Source organism: Simochromis diagramma, unplaced genomic scaffold (genome assembly GCF_900408965.1).
Source record: "Simochromis diagramma unplaced genomic scaffold, fSimDia1.1 OVJJ01000317.1, whole genome shotgun sequence".
In the NCBI taxonomy this organism is placed as follows: Eukaryota; Metazoa; Chordata; class Actinopteri; order Cichliformes; family Cichlidae; genus Simochromis; species Simochromis diagramma.
This window is the reverse complement of record NW_024386994.1, coordinates 3,755,836-3,770,429: the sequence shown is the minus strand read 5'-3', so window position 1 is coordinate 3,770,429 and position 14,594 is coordinate 3,755,836. Positions and strand designations below refer to the sequence as shown.

The 14,594-nt window shown below is 40.1% G+C and overlaps 2 protein-coding genes across 5 annotated transcripts in view; one reads left to right on the top strand and one right to left on the bottom strand.

Annotated features, from left to right (window-relative positions):
* The window catches only part of LOC120739024 (tenascin-X-like), an 877,833-nt gene that overhangs the window by 237,215 nt on the left and 626,024 nt on the right, over positions 1-14,594 (top strand). The window lies entirely within an intron of this gene.
* dnah2 (dynein, axonemal, heavy chain 2) overlaps positions 1-14,594 on the bottom strand; it is a 60,317-nt gene that overhangs the window by 32,875 nt on the left and 12,848 nt on the right. For all 4 annotated transcript variants that reach the window (XM_040040631.1, XM_040040633.1, XM_040040630.1 and 1 more), the window contains exons 22-40: positions 14,339-14,495; positions 13,723-13,897; positions 12,883-13,046; positions 12,629-12,790; positions 12,400-12,503; positions 11,788-11,944; positions 10,512-10,594; positions 9,754-9,934; positions 9,283-9,421; positions 8,765-8,982; positions 8,294-8,386; positions 8,050-8,175; positions 7,601-7,711; positions 7,197-7,391; positions 6,754-6,860; positions 5,120-5,309; positions 4,643-4,823; positions 3,174-3,302; positions 517-668 (exon numbers count right to left, since the gene is read on the bottom strand). In XM_040040631.1, coding sequence (XP_039896565.1) covers positions 517-668; positions 3,174-3,302; positions 4,643-4,823; positions 5,120-5,309; positions 6,754-6,860; positions 7,197-7,391; positions 7,601-7,711; positions 8,050-8,175; positions 8,294-8,386; positions 8,765-8,982; positions 9,283-9,421; positions 9,754-9,934; positions 10,512-10,594; positions 11,788-11,944; positions 12,400-12,503; positions 12,629-12,790; positions 12,883-13,046; positions 13,723-13,897; positions 14,339-14,495 — 2,824 coding nt within the window. The remainder of the gene's footprint in view (positions 1-516; positions 669-3,173; positions 3,303-4,642; positions 4,824-5,119; positions 5,310-6,753; positions 6,861-7,196; positions 7,392-7,600; positions 7,712-8,049; positions 8,176-8,293; positions 8,387-8,764; positions 8,983-9,282; positions 9,422-9,753; positions 9,935-10,511; positions 10,595-11,787; positions 11,945-12,399; positions 12,504-12,628; positions 12,791-12,882; positions 13,047-13,722; positions 13,898-14,338; positions 14,496-14,594) is intronic.

Sequence of the window (14,594 nt, the reverse complement as noted above, 5' to 3'; positions counted from 1 at the left end):
TATTTCTGAAAAACATACTGATTTCATTGGGAGTTTTGTTCACTAACGTTTGAATTATACTCTATTGGTCGATGACTTGAAAATTATGCCGACTGTCATTTGAATCGACTGTTTAGGAAAAACAGAGAAAAATATCATTTGCATAATAATTTGGAGCGCGATGTATAGTTATGCGCTCATATGAACACAGAAAACAAGCCTTTTCAGTGTTTTTGGAAAAACTTGACACATTTTAAAACTAAAAACAAGCAGTGTAAATAAATCAAATATTTGTTTTTCTTTATCTCTTATTTTGTGAACAATATCATTTAGTTTCTGTAGTGTGTATGGCTGTAGATGCCTAAGAGTTCCTAAAAGATAAAAGTTCCAGTATTTATATTTCTATTATTTTCAATTTCCTTCAAACCACGTGTGTGTGTGTGTGTGTGTGTGTGTGTGTGTGTGTGTGTGTGTGTGTGTGTGTGTGTGTGTGTGTGTGTGAGAGAGAGAGAGAGAGACAGCGAGAGAGATACATACTTCTTCATCAGGAACATTTGGGCAAGAGCGCCGCTTCTTTCCAGCAAAGCGAAGCAGAGAGGTGAGAGCACGAAGGCCAAAATCATAGTGGTCCTGTTTGGACAGCTGCTGCACTGCCAGAGAGTACAGAGTGAACACTTTCTTAGCAAGGACCTACAAGGACAACATCAGAGGGAAATTAAAATTAGCATAAAGACACACAGAAAAAAGGAGGAAAAGGGAAGAAGGGTACACAGGATTAAAATTACAGTGTGACAGAAATGAGACAATCCACAAAATGCAGATCGTGTATTTAACCACACCAGCAGCTTCGTCTGTGGGACAACACATTAATGGGTATGTAATCTTCACGCTGCAAGAAAACAAGGTTAATAAAATAAAATGTCCATTTAAAACGTTCCAAAGCTGTAGCTGTGGAAACCCTTTTTGTGTCTGTGTGTACTGTACTGGATGTGCGTATTCACAGCTCATGCACAATTACCACTTTCATTTACTTAAGCTTCACTAATGCTTCATTTGCATACTTATTATTACTTGTATTATATGAAAATATTTTTGATAACAGGAACCAAGACCTGCCCAAGTTGGTGTCCTTTATGTATGTATGACTCTCCAGCTTGCACAAACACAGAACAACAACATGCACTTCTAAATTTAGCAGCACTGAGAAGCTGTGCTGTTTCATTACAAGTGTGTTTTTGTTGCCCTTGTTTCTTGGTCGATATCCTTAATTGTCTAGACCTTTGGTTAGTTGCAGCTCCCAACAGGATTCAGCGCTGAAAAAGAAAAATTTAACCTAGAAAGCGCGAAGAGTGTGTGTGCGTGTGTGTGTACGAGGCAACATTACAATATGTTTAAACACATCCCTGACTATGGAGTGCAAGAGCCTGCGTATTAACCCTCAAACACAGACACCTGGAGTCAATGCCCCTCCGCTCTCTCCAATGCTCACACAAGGTCAGAGAGCGCTCATCTTTTACCAGAGGGAGATCACATGTGTTCAGCAAAGTCACAGCAAAGAAGGCTTCACTTTAGGTAGATGCAAATAAAAAAACACTAATAAATCCACTAAAATGTGAGGCATCATTTTGGAGCTACGTGGGTTTTTAACCCCCCCACCTCCTCCACATGCCGTGTCTTTGAATAACTGAGTGGCTGTGTAGAATGTGATGAACTTGATAAGGTAAGGCAACACTAGTAATAAAGATCTTTATCTGTGTAAAAATATCTCTTCTGCTGATTGGTTCAGCTCTTCGTTTAAGCTGTGATAGTTTAACACGATACAGAAATTATTGTTCGCATTCAGAACTGTGTAAAGGGTAAAACCACCGCACAGATAGCATTTCTTAGGCTGACACCTGAGGTATGCAGATAAAACCTGCAGAGAAGTTAGACTAAGAGGCTTAAGTGAGGTTTGTCAACAAAAAAAAGCAAGAAAAAAAAAATCCAATCTGGTGTATCATCAGGACTCTTACAGCATTTTAGTTTTGTGTATACAATAAGAAATTCAATAATATTTGCTACAGTGGCATCAGTGCAAACAGTCTAATTACTTATAGAAATAAAGAATAAGGCAAAAATGAAACATGATAATTACACTTGTTTATATGTTACTGTAGATCAGACTTGGCACTGTACAGCCTGTGGTCCACATCCAGTCTCTTAGATGTCCCTGACAGACACATGTGAGGTCAATGTAAAATTAGTATTCAAACATAAAGAAGTATATATCATGCAGTTTATTCCTTTTCACCTGCTTTAGTTTACAGATTGCTCTGTTACTCATCGTTATATATGGGATATTTGAAGAGTTTAAGCTAATGGAGGAGCTGGGACCCAAGCACTCAATGAAAGCACTATAGCTGCTTTCATTGCTAATATCATAGCAGATGAAGTAATTACACTCTAACCAACATAACAGTAGCATTTTGTATAAAGTTAATTGTCTTTTTTAATGTTATGTTTTTTTTTTAGGAACAGTGAAGACTAACAGGAAAGTGAGAGAGGGGAAGACCTGGTGCCACGGGTCGGACTCAAAGCTGCTCTCAGCTGTGCGGCATGTGATCGCCTGCTCGTCCCACGGAGCTAAACCAGCGCCCGAGTTAACAGTTTTTTAGATTTTTAAAAACATCCACATGTGTTTTATGGAGTTTTGATTAAATTGTGATAAAACGTTGGCGTTTTTACTGTGCATTTCACATTTCCATTGCCTAAAAGTAACATATTCTCTTATCAGTAGCACTTTATAAAGACATAAAATTAATAATGAGCAGAACTGAGTTCAGCTTATTAGTGTAGGTCTCCACAACAGTTCCAGTTTCTCATGTGGCCCCCTGGGAAAACTAGTAACACTAATTCAAAATAGTGCCATTTTTCACTGGAACTGCTTTCTGGTACAGAAAAAACATAGTCCCTATGGCATCTTAGCAGCATGATGGTACAATCGTTGCAAGAAGGTCTTGGGTTCAAATCCACTTCACAGCTCTGGCCTTTCTGTGTGTTAGACCAGTAGAGCAACAAATCTAATGCTTTTAGCAAAGAGCGCACTTCAGTCTTAAATGCTAATATCACTTGGCGTTATTTTGCTTGCAGCATTAATGCCTTCTGTTACCTTCCCAGAGCAGTGCTGGGATACAGTTTCCATACAGTGTTAGTACCCTTGCAGTCGTTGAAGCCCTCACCAAAGAGCAGGATCTCAGCAATTAGAGTAGAGTCAGGCACCACCATTGATATAGGTCTGAACATGGACTTCAGGTTGTCAGGAAGCTCAGTACGACCAGCATAACCTCAGGAAAAGAAAAGAAAGCGAGAAAATAGATTAGATTTGGATAAAACAGATCTTCATGTACAGGTCCCCTCTTCTGTCAACTCTTGCTCTATAGGTTAATGTTCTTCTCTTGGCTCTTGACTGAGGCGGTCAAACTTTCTCCCTCTCCCTTATCTTTCTTGTTTGGCTTCTCATGTCTTTTGTATAGTCTCGCTTATTCTCTAACACTAAGAGAGTCTCCCAGATTTGTTCTCTAAAAACCTAAAGAAGAATTATGGATTTGATCAACTGGTCCCTTAATGAAACTGACAACTCCTGGGCCTGGGAGAGCCTGATTGTCCTGAGGAGAGGTTTGCTGCTGGATACTCGGTGGTCGGTTGCGTCGCGTGTCTGGGGACACTCTTGATGGAGGACATTGAACGACTTCTACCAATTCGGAACCACGATAACAGAGTTCTGGCTGATTGGAGCTGGCTCGGACCTGGCTTATCGAAGAACAAGAAGCGGCTACAGCTGTTCAAAATCCCACAAGGCTGGCCAACATGATAGACGATGGGCAGGGCTGAGAGTACTTAGACTGTGTTTATTGAACGCAATATGGATAAGATCTTGGAGAAGCTCATGGCTCTGCTATATGGATAACATCTTGGAGCGGAACAACGGGAATTGAGAGACCTGGTGACCAGTGACGGACATTAGACCAACTGTAAAATTGGATGCAGTTTGTTCGCACTAACCAAAACAACTACCATCTTCATCTCATGCGGCCCCCCTGGCACCAGCTGGATGCTCAAGGCAAAAGCTGACAGGAATAACAATTCTCCCTTAGATGACAAGACTGTGTTGTGACTTTCTTCCCCCTCATTCAAGGCCACCCGCGTCGACCGAAGATTGTTGACTTTTGCCTAACCGGGTGAAGGGACACTTTCTCTCGGGTGAACACGGAACACACACACACACTCACACATATGCATGTACACTGACACAGACCTACACTCACCCCCCAAACACCTTCGAAGCTTATGTCTTCTACGTTGTGAGATGTGCTGATTCATGTGCTGAGGTGTTTTTTTTCTGTTCTCAAACTGATCTCCCTGTTGGAGCTCAGTCTGGGGGGAGTTCTTTTTTCTCCTCGTCTTTCCTCATGTTGTGCATTTTCCATTGTTATACCTCTCTGACCTGTCTTCCCCATGTGATGTTGTAATGTATGTATGGTCAGAAGGGTAAGATGGCGCTGGCGAAGGTCGGCAGCCTTAACCCAACAAATTTCCAACGCGCGGGACTAATAAAGGTTATCTTATCTTATCTTATCTTATCTTATAAACATATGGTAACAATTGCACAATTTTGTTGACCTACCGGGATTCATGGTGATAAAGATGCCACATGACGAGACCAGACGGATGTGTTGTCCCTCAAAATAGAACTTGGACTGCAGAGCTGTGAGAGCAGACAGGATGGAAAGGATCTGCTGGGCCACCACCGACAGCACTTCAATGTTGATACGGTTGAACTCATCAAAGCATCCCCATGCTCCTGTCTATTTGAGGTGGACATAATGAAATACACACAAATTCGAAATCAGATTATGTAGATTACGTTTTTTCCTTAGCTGACATGCAAAACCTTTGGCCTGCCTAAGGGTCAATACCACAAAAAGAAAACGCTATTCAGAATTTACTGAAGCCAAAAAGGTTTCAGCTAGATATTTTTCATACAGTCATGTACTACATACAGCATCACAGCTGGTAATTACTCAAGGCATGAAAAGCATTAATATACCAATTTTTACAGTTATTGTGGTCACCTGATATCATCATCTCTACTACTCCCTACCTGAGCCAGGCCAGAGTACATGCGTCCCATGGACTTGTAGTCCAGTCCTTCAGAGCAGTTGACTACGATGACATACATGCCTAGAGCTTTTCCTAAGTCCTTTACTGTCTCTGTCTTTCCAGTACCAGCTGGGCCTTTAGGAGAGCCTCCACGGTGGAGATGAAGTGCTGTGGTCAGAGTCATGTAACACCTGAAGTAAAACACTGACATTTACTTTACAGACAAATAAAAATGTCGTAATACAAGTATTAAACACATACTGAAACTATTGTGCAACATGGTAGTAATATTTTTGTAACACACACAAGATGCAAAATCATGAAAAAAAAAGCTTTCAAAAAAGTCACTCAGAAGTCAAAATTTCAAGAAATTTGGTCAGTGAGTCAAAATTTGAGCTACATAAAGTTGAAATTGTGAGATAATAATTCAAAATCTCAGGTTACGTCTGCCAGGCCATTTTTTTTTTCCAGTGGCAAAAACAAGCTTCCATACGAAATAGAATCATGGTGTTTCTTACTTAATATGTACACTATATTGTCAAAATTATTCACTAACCCATCCAAATCATTGAATTCATGTGTTCCAATCACTTTAATGGCCACAGGTGTATAAAATCAAGTAACTAGGCATACAGACGGTTTCTATAAAGATTGGTGAAAGAGTGGAGTGCAGCCAATTCAGTCACTTAGTTGCAGTGAAAGAAACTCTTAATGCTTCAGCACCAACATTTTGGACAAGTTCATGCTCGAAATTTGTGGGAACAGTTTGGGGACGGCCCCTTCCTGTTCAGCCATGACTGCACACCAGTGCATAAAGCAAAGTCCATAAAGACACGGCTGAGTGAGTGTGGTGTGGAAGAACCTGACTGGCCTGCACAGAGTCCTGACAGCAAACCTGACAGAAAACCTTTGGAATTAATTAGAGCAAAAGCTGTGAGCCAGGCCTACTCGTCCAACATCAGTGTTTGACCTCACAAATGCGCTTCTAGAAGAATTGTCAGAAATTATCAAAAAAGTTGAAACTGTTACAGCTGTGAAGGGTGGCTGACATCATATTAAACTCTAGCTGTGCTGTGGTTTTGTCTACATTTACATGCAAAAATAGCACTCAGACACCATCTTGACAGACAGAATGTCTTCCGTTTTATTTTTCACACACAGTCTAGTGACTATCCAAGAACTCGTTTATGTGCATCTCTCTGTCAGCCAATGAAAAGAACAGATGGAAAGACGTGTACCTGTAGTGGGAGAACACAACCTCGGCATATCATAGATCTGATCATTGAATGTAGAAAACAGAAAACTTTTACACAGCCACTGTACCTGATGCTCAGCAAGGGTCAGGGAACTGTGCTGCGAGCACTAGTTATCATTTCCAAGGCATCCAAGTTGAATTGCTATCTACCATATTTTTTTTTACAAATATTAGCCAAATAAAAAATGGAAAATGTAATGCTAAACAAAAAACAAATATTTGAAGAAGTGAAAATTTGACTCCAGCCCACTTTTTGACAAACACTTTAGTGCCAGTGCGTGCTGCAGTAGGTTTTTTTCTAGGACCAAAAAGATGCCCAAGGTGAAAATCATTACACTCTGAATGTCTGTGTGTGCATCAACTAAGTAATATGATGTCACCTGTCAGTAAGCGGAGTAATGACGAGCCGTCCCGAGTTGCCCAGGTACTCATATCCATAGTTGAACTCTGTGTTGGTCTGTCGGATTATACAATTCATTGCATTCCCCTGGAGTAAAAACAAAACAAAACAAAACTGAAACAAAAAAAGTTTAAATATTTTTTACTAAATTACTAAGCTTACATTAATCTAATGAAAGTGATTAGCTAGTACTTTCATTTGTCTATTCGATATGAGGAGCTCTATATACCAACATAGCACAGCAGGCTAGCTCAGACTAAGTACTGTTTTTTTAACTTTTAACAAACAAGATGCTAATTTAATCCCATCTTTACTAAATGTTACTTATACCACCTGCATAAATGTTCCTTTAACCACCACAATCCACTGATAAAAGCAATTTATCAACTCACCTGTTCTATCAGTGTCTTGCGGTCAGCTTACCTGGTCTTTTTCCCAGTAAAGCCGCAGCTGAGAGACCCACTCAAAGGCACTGACATCGTAGCAACCTGCCTTGGCCAGCTTATCAATAACATCCCGAGCATGAACCTCTACTGTCACCAGAGCTACGATCTTCAAACGCAGGACTTTGGGCAAGTTACCACGAATGATCTCTGAATAGCACTGAAGCATGGAGACCTGAGAAAGACAGTTGTGCCAAAAATTCGACAAATTTATTTGATGCGTGGTCATTTTTTATTGTCAACATGACAGCTATGCACTATAACCGCACATGTTTAAATACCCACATGTTTTTGTGGATATAAAATAGTGTGACACCAACAAAAAAGAATATGATATTTACACACTTTCAGAAGTTTAGTGAAGTGGCAAAAACTCAGTCAAACCTGTTTCTTCTTCATGGACTTCAGGGGGGCTTTGTCAGCTCTCTCTTTGCAGTTAATGAGAGCTCTTGTGACATCAGCAGTCCACTGGATCTGACTAGCTGTGATTATCATCTAAAACAGGGAGAAATAATCCTTGTTTTAATCTTACTTTAATATTAAAATTGGTTGCAAATGTAATGACTTATTAACTTTATAAACTAAAAGGCCAATGCTATAAATTTGATACAAATAATATATAAGAAGAGTAAAGTAGCTTATTACTTAAACCAAATACACAAGATGAGTAAATCTTTTTTAAACTGGAAAGAAATAAGTTTTATTTAAGCCACTGGGATTTCTACATTATCAACAGGATGTGCAGGAGCAGTAACTGCATCAGTGCCAGTGAATGAGAAAATCAGATAAGAGAAGAAGAAAAGGCAGGACAGGAAAGCCAAAAACAGACATACCTGTCCTGGCCAAGCTCGGACCCATTTGTCTCTTGGTCCTGATATCCTCTTCAAGTCTACAAGGCAGTCCTTCAGGGACTCCTTTAGTGAAAGGCGCATGCTATGCTCCAGCTCGCACAGCCACTCCTGCATGCACACATGCAAATAAACTGGTGCTCACATTCAGTATCATGATCTTCTCCACTGCATTTATCACCACAACACCCCTGTCATATTATATTTCGGATCATTGTTAGTGCTGTACCTCCACAGGTTTGTTCAGTTCCACTTTTTCATATAAAGAAACAAACTCCCCATCAGCAGAGAACATCCCAGCAGCTAGTGTTTTAAGCTTTGTCTAGAAAACACACATTTTGAAGGAAATCCAGTTATTTAGGACAAAGTGGAGTTTTTCCAGTACACATGATGTGGTTTTATATTATTTAAAGCACAATCAACACAAAGAGAAAGCTTAGAAAATCTCACCAGTTTCCTTAAGAACACTGACAAGTAAAATCTGCACAAGGGCTTTTAATTATCTCTCTTTAATTATCTCTGGTCAATCCAAGAAATGTAAATATGTATGAAATTGCATCAAAAAGCAGATATAAAGAAACACAAGCCATGAAAATTTGTAACGATTACTGCTCCTTACATATTTACATGGCTGCGCTCAATTAACTCCGTTGTAAACAGTAAATGTGTAGCACTGATCACAGAGTATGGTTGTCCCTGCCTTTTCAGTAGACAGGCTCTTAATGTTGTCAAAACACTTCTTCAGGTGAGGCTGCATGGCTTGTGGATTCTGTGATTGTCCCAAGATCTCCAGAACGTCATCATTGGACAGGAAATAGAACCTCGGGAAGATCTGCCTTTTGGTCTCCAGGTATGTGTCCAAGGCTTTAAGGATTTCCTCCAGCTCAAAACCCATCTGTGACAGCTTCTCTGGCAAACCTGCAAGGCACAGACGTAGATCATAGACTTAAAACACATTTTTATTTTACAAATTAGATGACTTGGAATTCTTTTTGCTCAATCCAAATCCTTGTTTAGCTAACCTCTTCTATACTGATATTTTGGATGTTACATATTATGTTAAATATTTTTTAATATCATCAGAAAAGTTTCAAACTTACATTTGGGCTCTGAACTCATGAAATATTCTTATAGAGCTGTTAAGGGATTTTTAGGGCCTGAAGACACTGTGTGCTACAGTTTTAATAAGAGCACATTCTTTAAAGTAACATGTCATACCAGGCTTGTGTGTTCCCTGCAAGGCATTTTTATCCTTGTGGAGACAACCCATAATGGTTTTCCAACTAGAACTTATGTCTTCAAATTCTTTGCACTCATGAGGCAACTGCTCCCGGATGTCCTTTCCTTGGAAAATGTTCTGGGGGAATAAAAGAGCATTTAAATATATAGTTACAGACACTAAGGAACAGACATAGCTAAATTCTATCCTGAAAAAGAAAAGAAAATGAAATGCTCAAAGGGAGCAGCAAGAAAACTGAAATGAGAAAACAAAACAAGACAGCGATGGATAAAGACTGAAAAGGAATGACAACATGCAACTAAATTGTTATCAATAGAAGAAACTTCCATCCGTTGCATGCGCAAAATAATTCATAAAAATAATACATGTATAAATCAAATAACTAGTATTCAAACACAATAAAATAACCAAACATATTTTTAGAAGTACTCTGCCTGGGTTGCTTGTACCTCCAAATAAATCCAGTGCCGTTGCACATTAAGGATCATCTCAGTGACTTCCAGCACATGGGAGAGCTGATGCTCCCAGCGGTCCACCTCCTGTTCAAAGGCTTTGACAAACCGAGATGCCTTCATTGTGGACAAAATAACTTGGTTGTCCTCCAGTGCCTGGAAAACCTCTTCTGTGCTCCTGGGAGACAAGAGGAGGGTAAACATGACCACTGACGACTGCTTAAAATTGGATTGTAAGACTAATATTACTTCACTCTGTTAGTTTACACGCAGCAACAATGTTTCAGTGAAACTGTTGCACAGCTGTGGTGCCCTGTTCTGCATTAACCGTGCACAGAGTCTGCTGAATTAGTGTCACTGTGTATCTTCCCCTCTGCCTGCTTTCATCATGTTCAGTGTGGATCAGCGGCACTGTAAAATCAGCGGCAATGGCTCAGGCCTGCTGATTAAACTGGATCTGAGGTCTGACTCAGTTTGTATGCAGCGGATGGCTTAAACATTCCCGCTGACACATCTGCTCATTCTAACTTCGTAAACAATCACATTACTCTCAGATCCATTGGATATACGCTCTATAGTATATAGAGACGTAACACAGGCGTGTAGAGTATGAAAACCTAACCTCATGACAGTGCTGAGCTGTACTGAACTGACGGTGATGCAAATACATAAAGGTATGATGAATACTGAGGTTTGATGGAAAACTTCTTTTTCTTTTCTTCTCTAAACCGTGCCTTCAAGGCTCACTTTCTCACCTCAGTCGATAGTGGCCTTCGTCTTTGTAAGGTGCTATGTCCAGGGTCATTTCCTTCCACGTCTTGGTGATACCCTTCAGACCCTTCAATGTCACACATAAAAAGCACTGTTAAGAGAAAAACCACACTGACCTAGCAAAATAATGAGGAAATATTTCCACTCTTTTCATATTGACCCAACTTGATTGATGAGACAGTCATATGACCCGATTAATAACAGAGCACAATTCACCTTAGCTTTGAGTTTTAGTGTATGAATTCACTGGGGATGGAGAACTTTTACATTTGCATAATGACAAAATTTCTTTTCCAATCGCTCTTTTGTGACCTCTTACAAGAGATTCTTTTCCCTATCACTGGGTCTGAGGTGGCAGGAATAAGAATTAGCACCTCCGAGTGCGAGCTGGTTTCAGCTGGGATACAGTGGAGTGCCCAGGCCAGGTCAGGGACAAGGTGCTGCCCTGAGTGGAGGAGTATCTCAAGGTATTATGAATAAGTGATCGGAGAGTGGAGAGGGGAAAGTGATAGATTGGTGCTGTTTTTGCTGTAATGCGGATGCTGTAGCAGTCTGTTGTAGTGAAGAGTGTGAAAGAGTGTGTTCGATCTATGTTCCTACCCTCACCCATAGCCACGAGCTCTGGGTAGGGATTAAAGAATGAGGTTGGAAATACAAGCAGCAGAAATGAGCTTCCTCCAGAGGGTGGCTGAGATCTCCCTTGTCAATAAAGTGAGTAGTTCTTCTATTTGGGAAGGACTCAGATTATAGCTGCGACTCTGTTACTGCTACTACCACCTCGGTTTGGGCATCACATTCGCTAGAGCGATTAAATCTCTAGGCTGACTTCGGAAGGCCTGGAGATATAATCTCCCACCGGAATGAGCCGAAGGAGGAGGCTGACGAGAGGGAGGTCTTGGCTTAGAGTGCTGGCTCCATAACCTAGAAAATGGATGGCTGGATGAATTGTGTGACCCACACATAGATCTCTTTTGGCAGATACTTTTTGGACTTAAGTTTTTCTTCATTTTACTCTGAATTTTCTGGTGTTGTATTTCTATTAAGGGAAAAGATTTTATCAGTAATACAAAAAGTACATTTCCTTCTTAAAACCCCTGGAAGGAAACACTTTCTGAAACCTAATGGAGAATTTAAATTTCAGATTCTGATAGGGTAATACTGACTAAACCACATCAAACAATTGCTCCCTTCAGGCTCGCTTTCACTCACAGTGCTACAAAAGTTCCCACTGTGCACCTGTCTATATTTATTAAAAAACACCTGTTCTATGGAGAGTTCCTTGGTGGCGGCTCCAGAGATCTCGCAGATTTTGCCAGCATACATGTTGAAGCCGAGAGATATGATCTTTTCCAGGGTGAATTCAGCACTGGTTGGGTCAAAAGAATACTGCAGCTCCTCAGAGATCTGCTTCCAGTGCCTGAAAGACGCATTTTAAGTTAAGTTATTCTTGTCCCACTTTTCTCAGATGAAGAAATATACAAGGCTAATTGCAAGAACGCACAGGTCTTTATTTCAAAAGCACTCGTGAATTTTTAGTGTGTAAACAGTGTGGTAATAGTGATGCAGTAATGTAACTCATGTCTGTTGTATCTAAAAAAACAAAGCTAGGAAAATCTTCTGTTTGTAAGAAGAGAAAGAAACAAAGTGTAAAAGAGGGGGAGTGTCAGCTAACACTTTGTGGCAGTTCTTGATTTGAGACACTAGCAACTTAGCTACAAGCAATAAACTGCTCACAGTCTTAATTCTCTAATCTTTTAATGATGCTCATTTGTAGTTGTAAACCAACCCCATTAAGCACACAGATGCTTAATGCATTTTAACACATCCAACATATACTGAAATGACAAAAGAGAGCTTGTTTTCAGTCAGTACCTGTCTCTTATGGCTGGGTTCCTCAGATCAGCAATGAGCGGGATGACCTGCCTAAACTGGTCAATCTTGTTCTTGGAGAAATCTACAATATCCCACTGTTTATCCTGCAATCAGACAGAGATCACATCCTCACAGCTGTGTGATGAAAATGTCAAGTATTGTTAAGTACTGCATTTTGTGATTTGGCAACAAATTTTGTAAATTTAGCAGTCACCAATGAAGTACTGACCTTCAGATCTCTCTGGAGTTTATGGAGTTTTTTAAACATGTCCTGTGCGGCAGTCTCCAAGCTCTCTGTCTGCAGTGTACCAAACTGGCCAGCCTTCCAGATATTCCAGTTGCCGTTCCATTCCTCTGTGATATCCCAGACCTGCTGCAGTTGGTCCAAGTCCTACAAACCACATAGCACAATTTATTGTCATCAAATGTTACTGTGTTGCACCAATGCTATGTTAAGATTCTGAGCCTAGTGCTGGTCCACACCTTCTCCAGAGTCCGTATGCTTTTGGAGGGGGCTTGTTCTATTTTGAAGAATCTCAGCCCATCGAGGATGGTGCTTTCTTCCTGTTTCAGAGTCTCCAGTTGGCTACGATGCTCTGCTATTTGTTTTAAGGCCAAGTCAGTGCTCAGTGCACTGTTAAATGGACCTGGATATGCAAAAACGTAGTGAGGTATGCACTCATGAAGGCACATAAACATTAATCATCTGTTTAGCACTGGAAAAAAACCATGAAGAAACAAACATTGTCCAAACACACTAAGACTGACCTAAGCCTTGAAAAAATAAGAGCAAAGATTAAGTCATACTGTTTCTACCAAGTTGTCCTAAGTAGTATGTCTTATGTAATATTTCTGTTTATATTATCTAACTGTGGAAACATTTCTTTTATCACTTTATAGATTTTTTAGAGTGCTTACAAAGGATTTAATATTGGTCTATTAGTCTATTCACCAACCACTGAACATACAAAGACTTTGAGTGGAAGTAATGAAAATAGGACGTGAAACAAAAGTAAAACCTTCTAAATAGGAAAAAAAGATAATATTGGACATAAAAGCAGCAGGAAAAGGCAGAAGAGGTGGAAAAGGTGAGGTGCATTATAAAGATGAAGTATTATGAGTAACAAAGCAGAGATACAGGGTCAAGAAAAGATTAGAAACTGGGTATTGTTCCAAAAGAGGCTTAATTTAGATCGTTAATGAGAAAAAAAGAAACAGAACAAGTGAAAGGTGCGCAATCACAAAATCATGACAAACTTGAAAATAAAGTATCTGAATATGTGAAAGAGCAAATGAGGGAGAGAGATAGAGAGAGACTGTGACCTGTGGCACTGAACTCCTCCACAGTGGCCTCAACCTTCTTCTTCAACTCCTCGTACGAGAGGAGGAGGCTGCTCTTAAACTTTTCCTTTTGTTTCTGCAGCATGATGTCACTGTCGATCAACACCTGCTGGAACCACACCCACTCCTCATTCAGCACATCACGCATTTCCTGCACCTGCAGAGAAACCGAACACAGTCAGCAGAACTGAATCATGATTAGAGGGAATGCATTTCTTCATGACATGTTCCAACAGTGTGTATATGTGTGCAGACACTCAGACACTCAAGGTATACAAAATAAATTTGGCCTTGATTAGAAAAGATATGTTTTGATTGGTAAACTATATTTTGATACTATCTGAGGCCAAAGAATGATAAACTTCACCCTCTGTGTAACTGCACAATTACTGCCAATATCAAAACAATATGAAAGACATTTTATTTGGCATGTCGCTCATAAGCAACACCAGCAGTACTCTTGGAATAACTGACAGAGATAACTGGATAGACTTTACAGCGATACAAAGACAATGTGAAAATCCAATGTGATTGTATATAATACATACACAAAAACATGTGCTTTTTCAGTTTGTTTAGGGATGAACAAGGCACCTACATCTTGTTCCACTGGGACTTCATATTTGCCGAGGATAGCAAACTGTTCATGGATGACAGGAATCTGAGCTTCGGTCTTGGCCAAATTGCTCTGGAGAGTCTCCAAGAGCTTTTGGCTCTCACTGAGCTCCGTCAGTGTCTGGGGAGATTTTTTCAGCCTAAGCACACATAGTACATACAAACAAATACAACACAAAGTCAGATTTGCTTTTTATTATATTCATTCATTAACATTCATTTCGGCAATGTTAACTGGA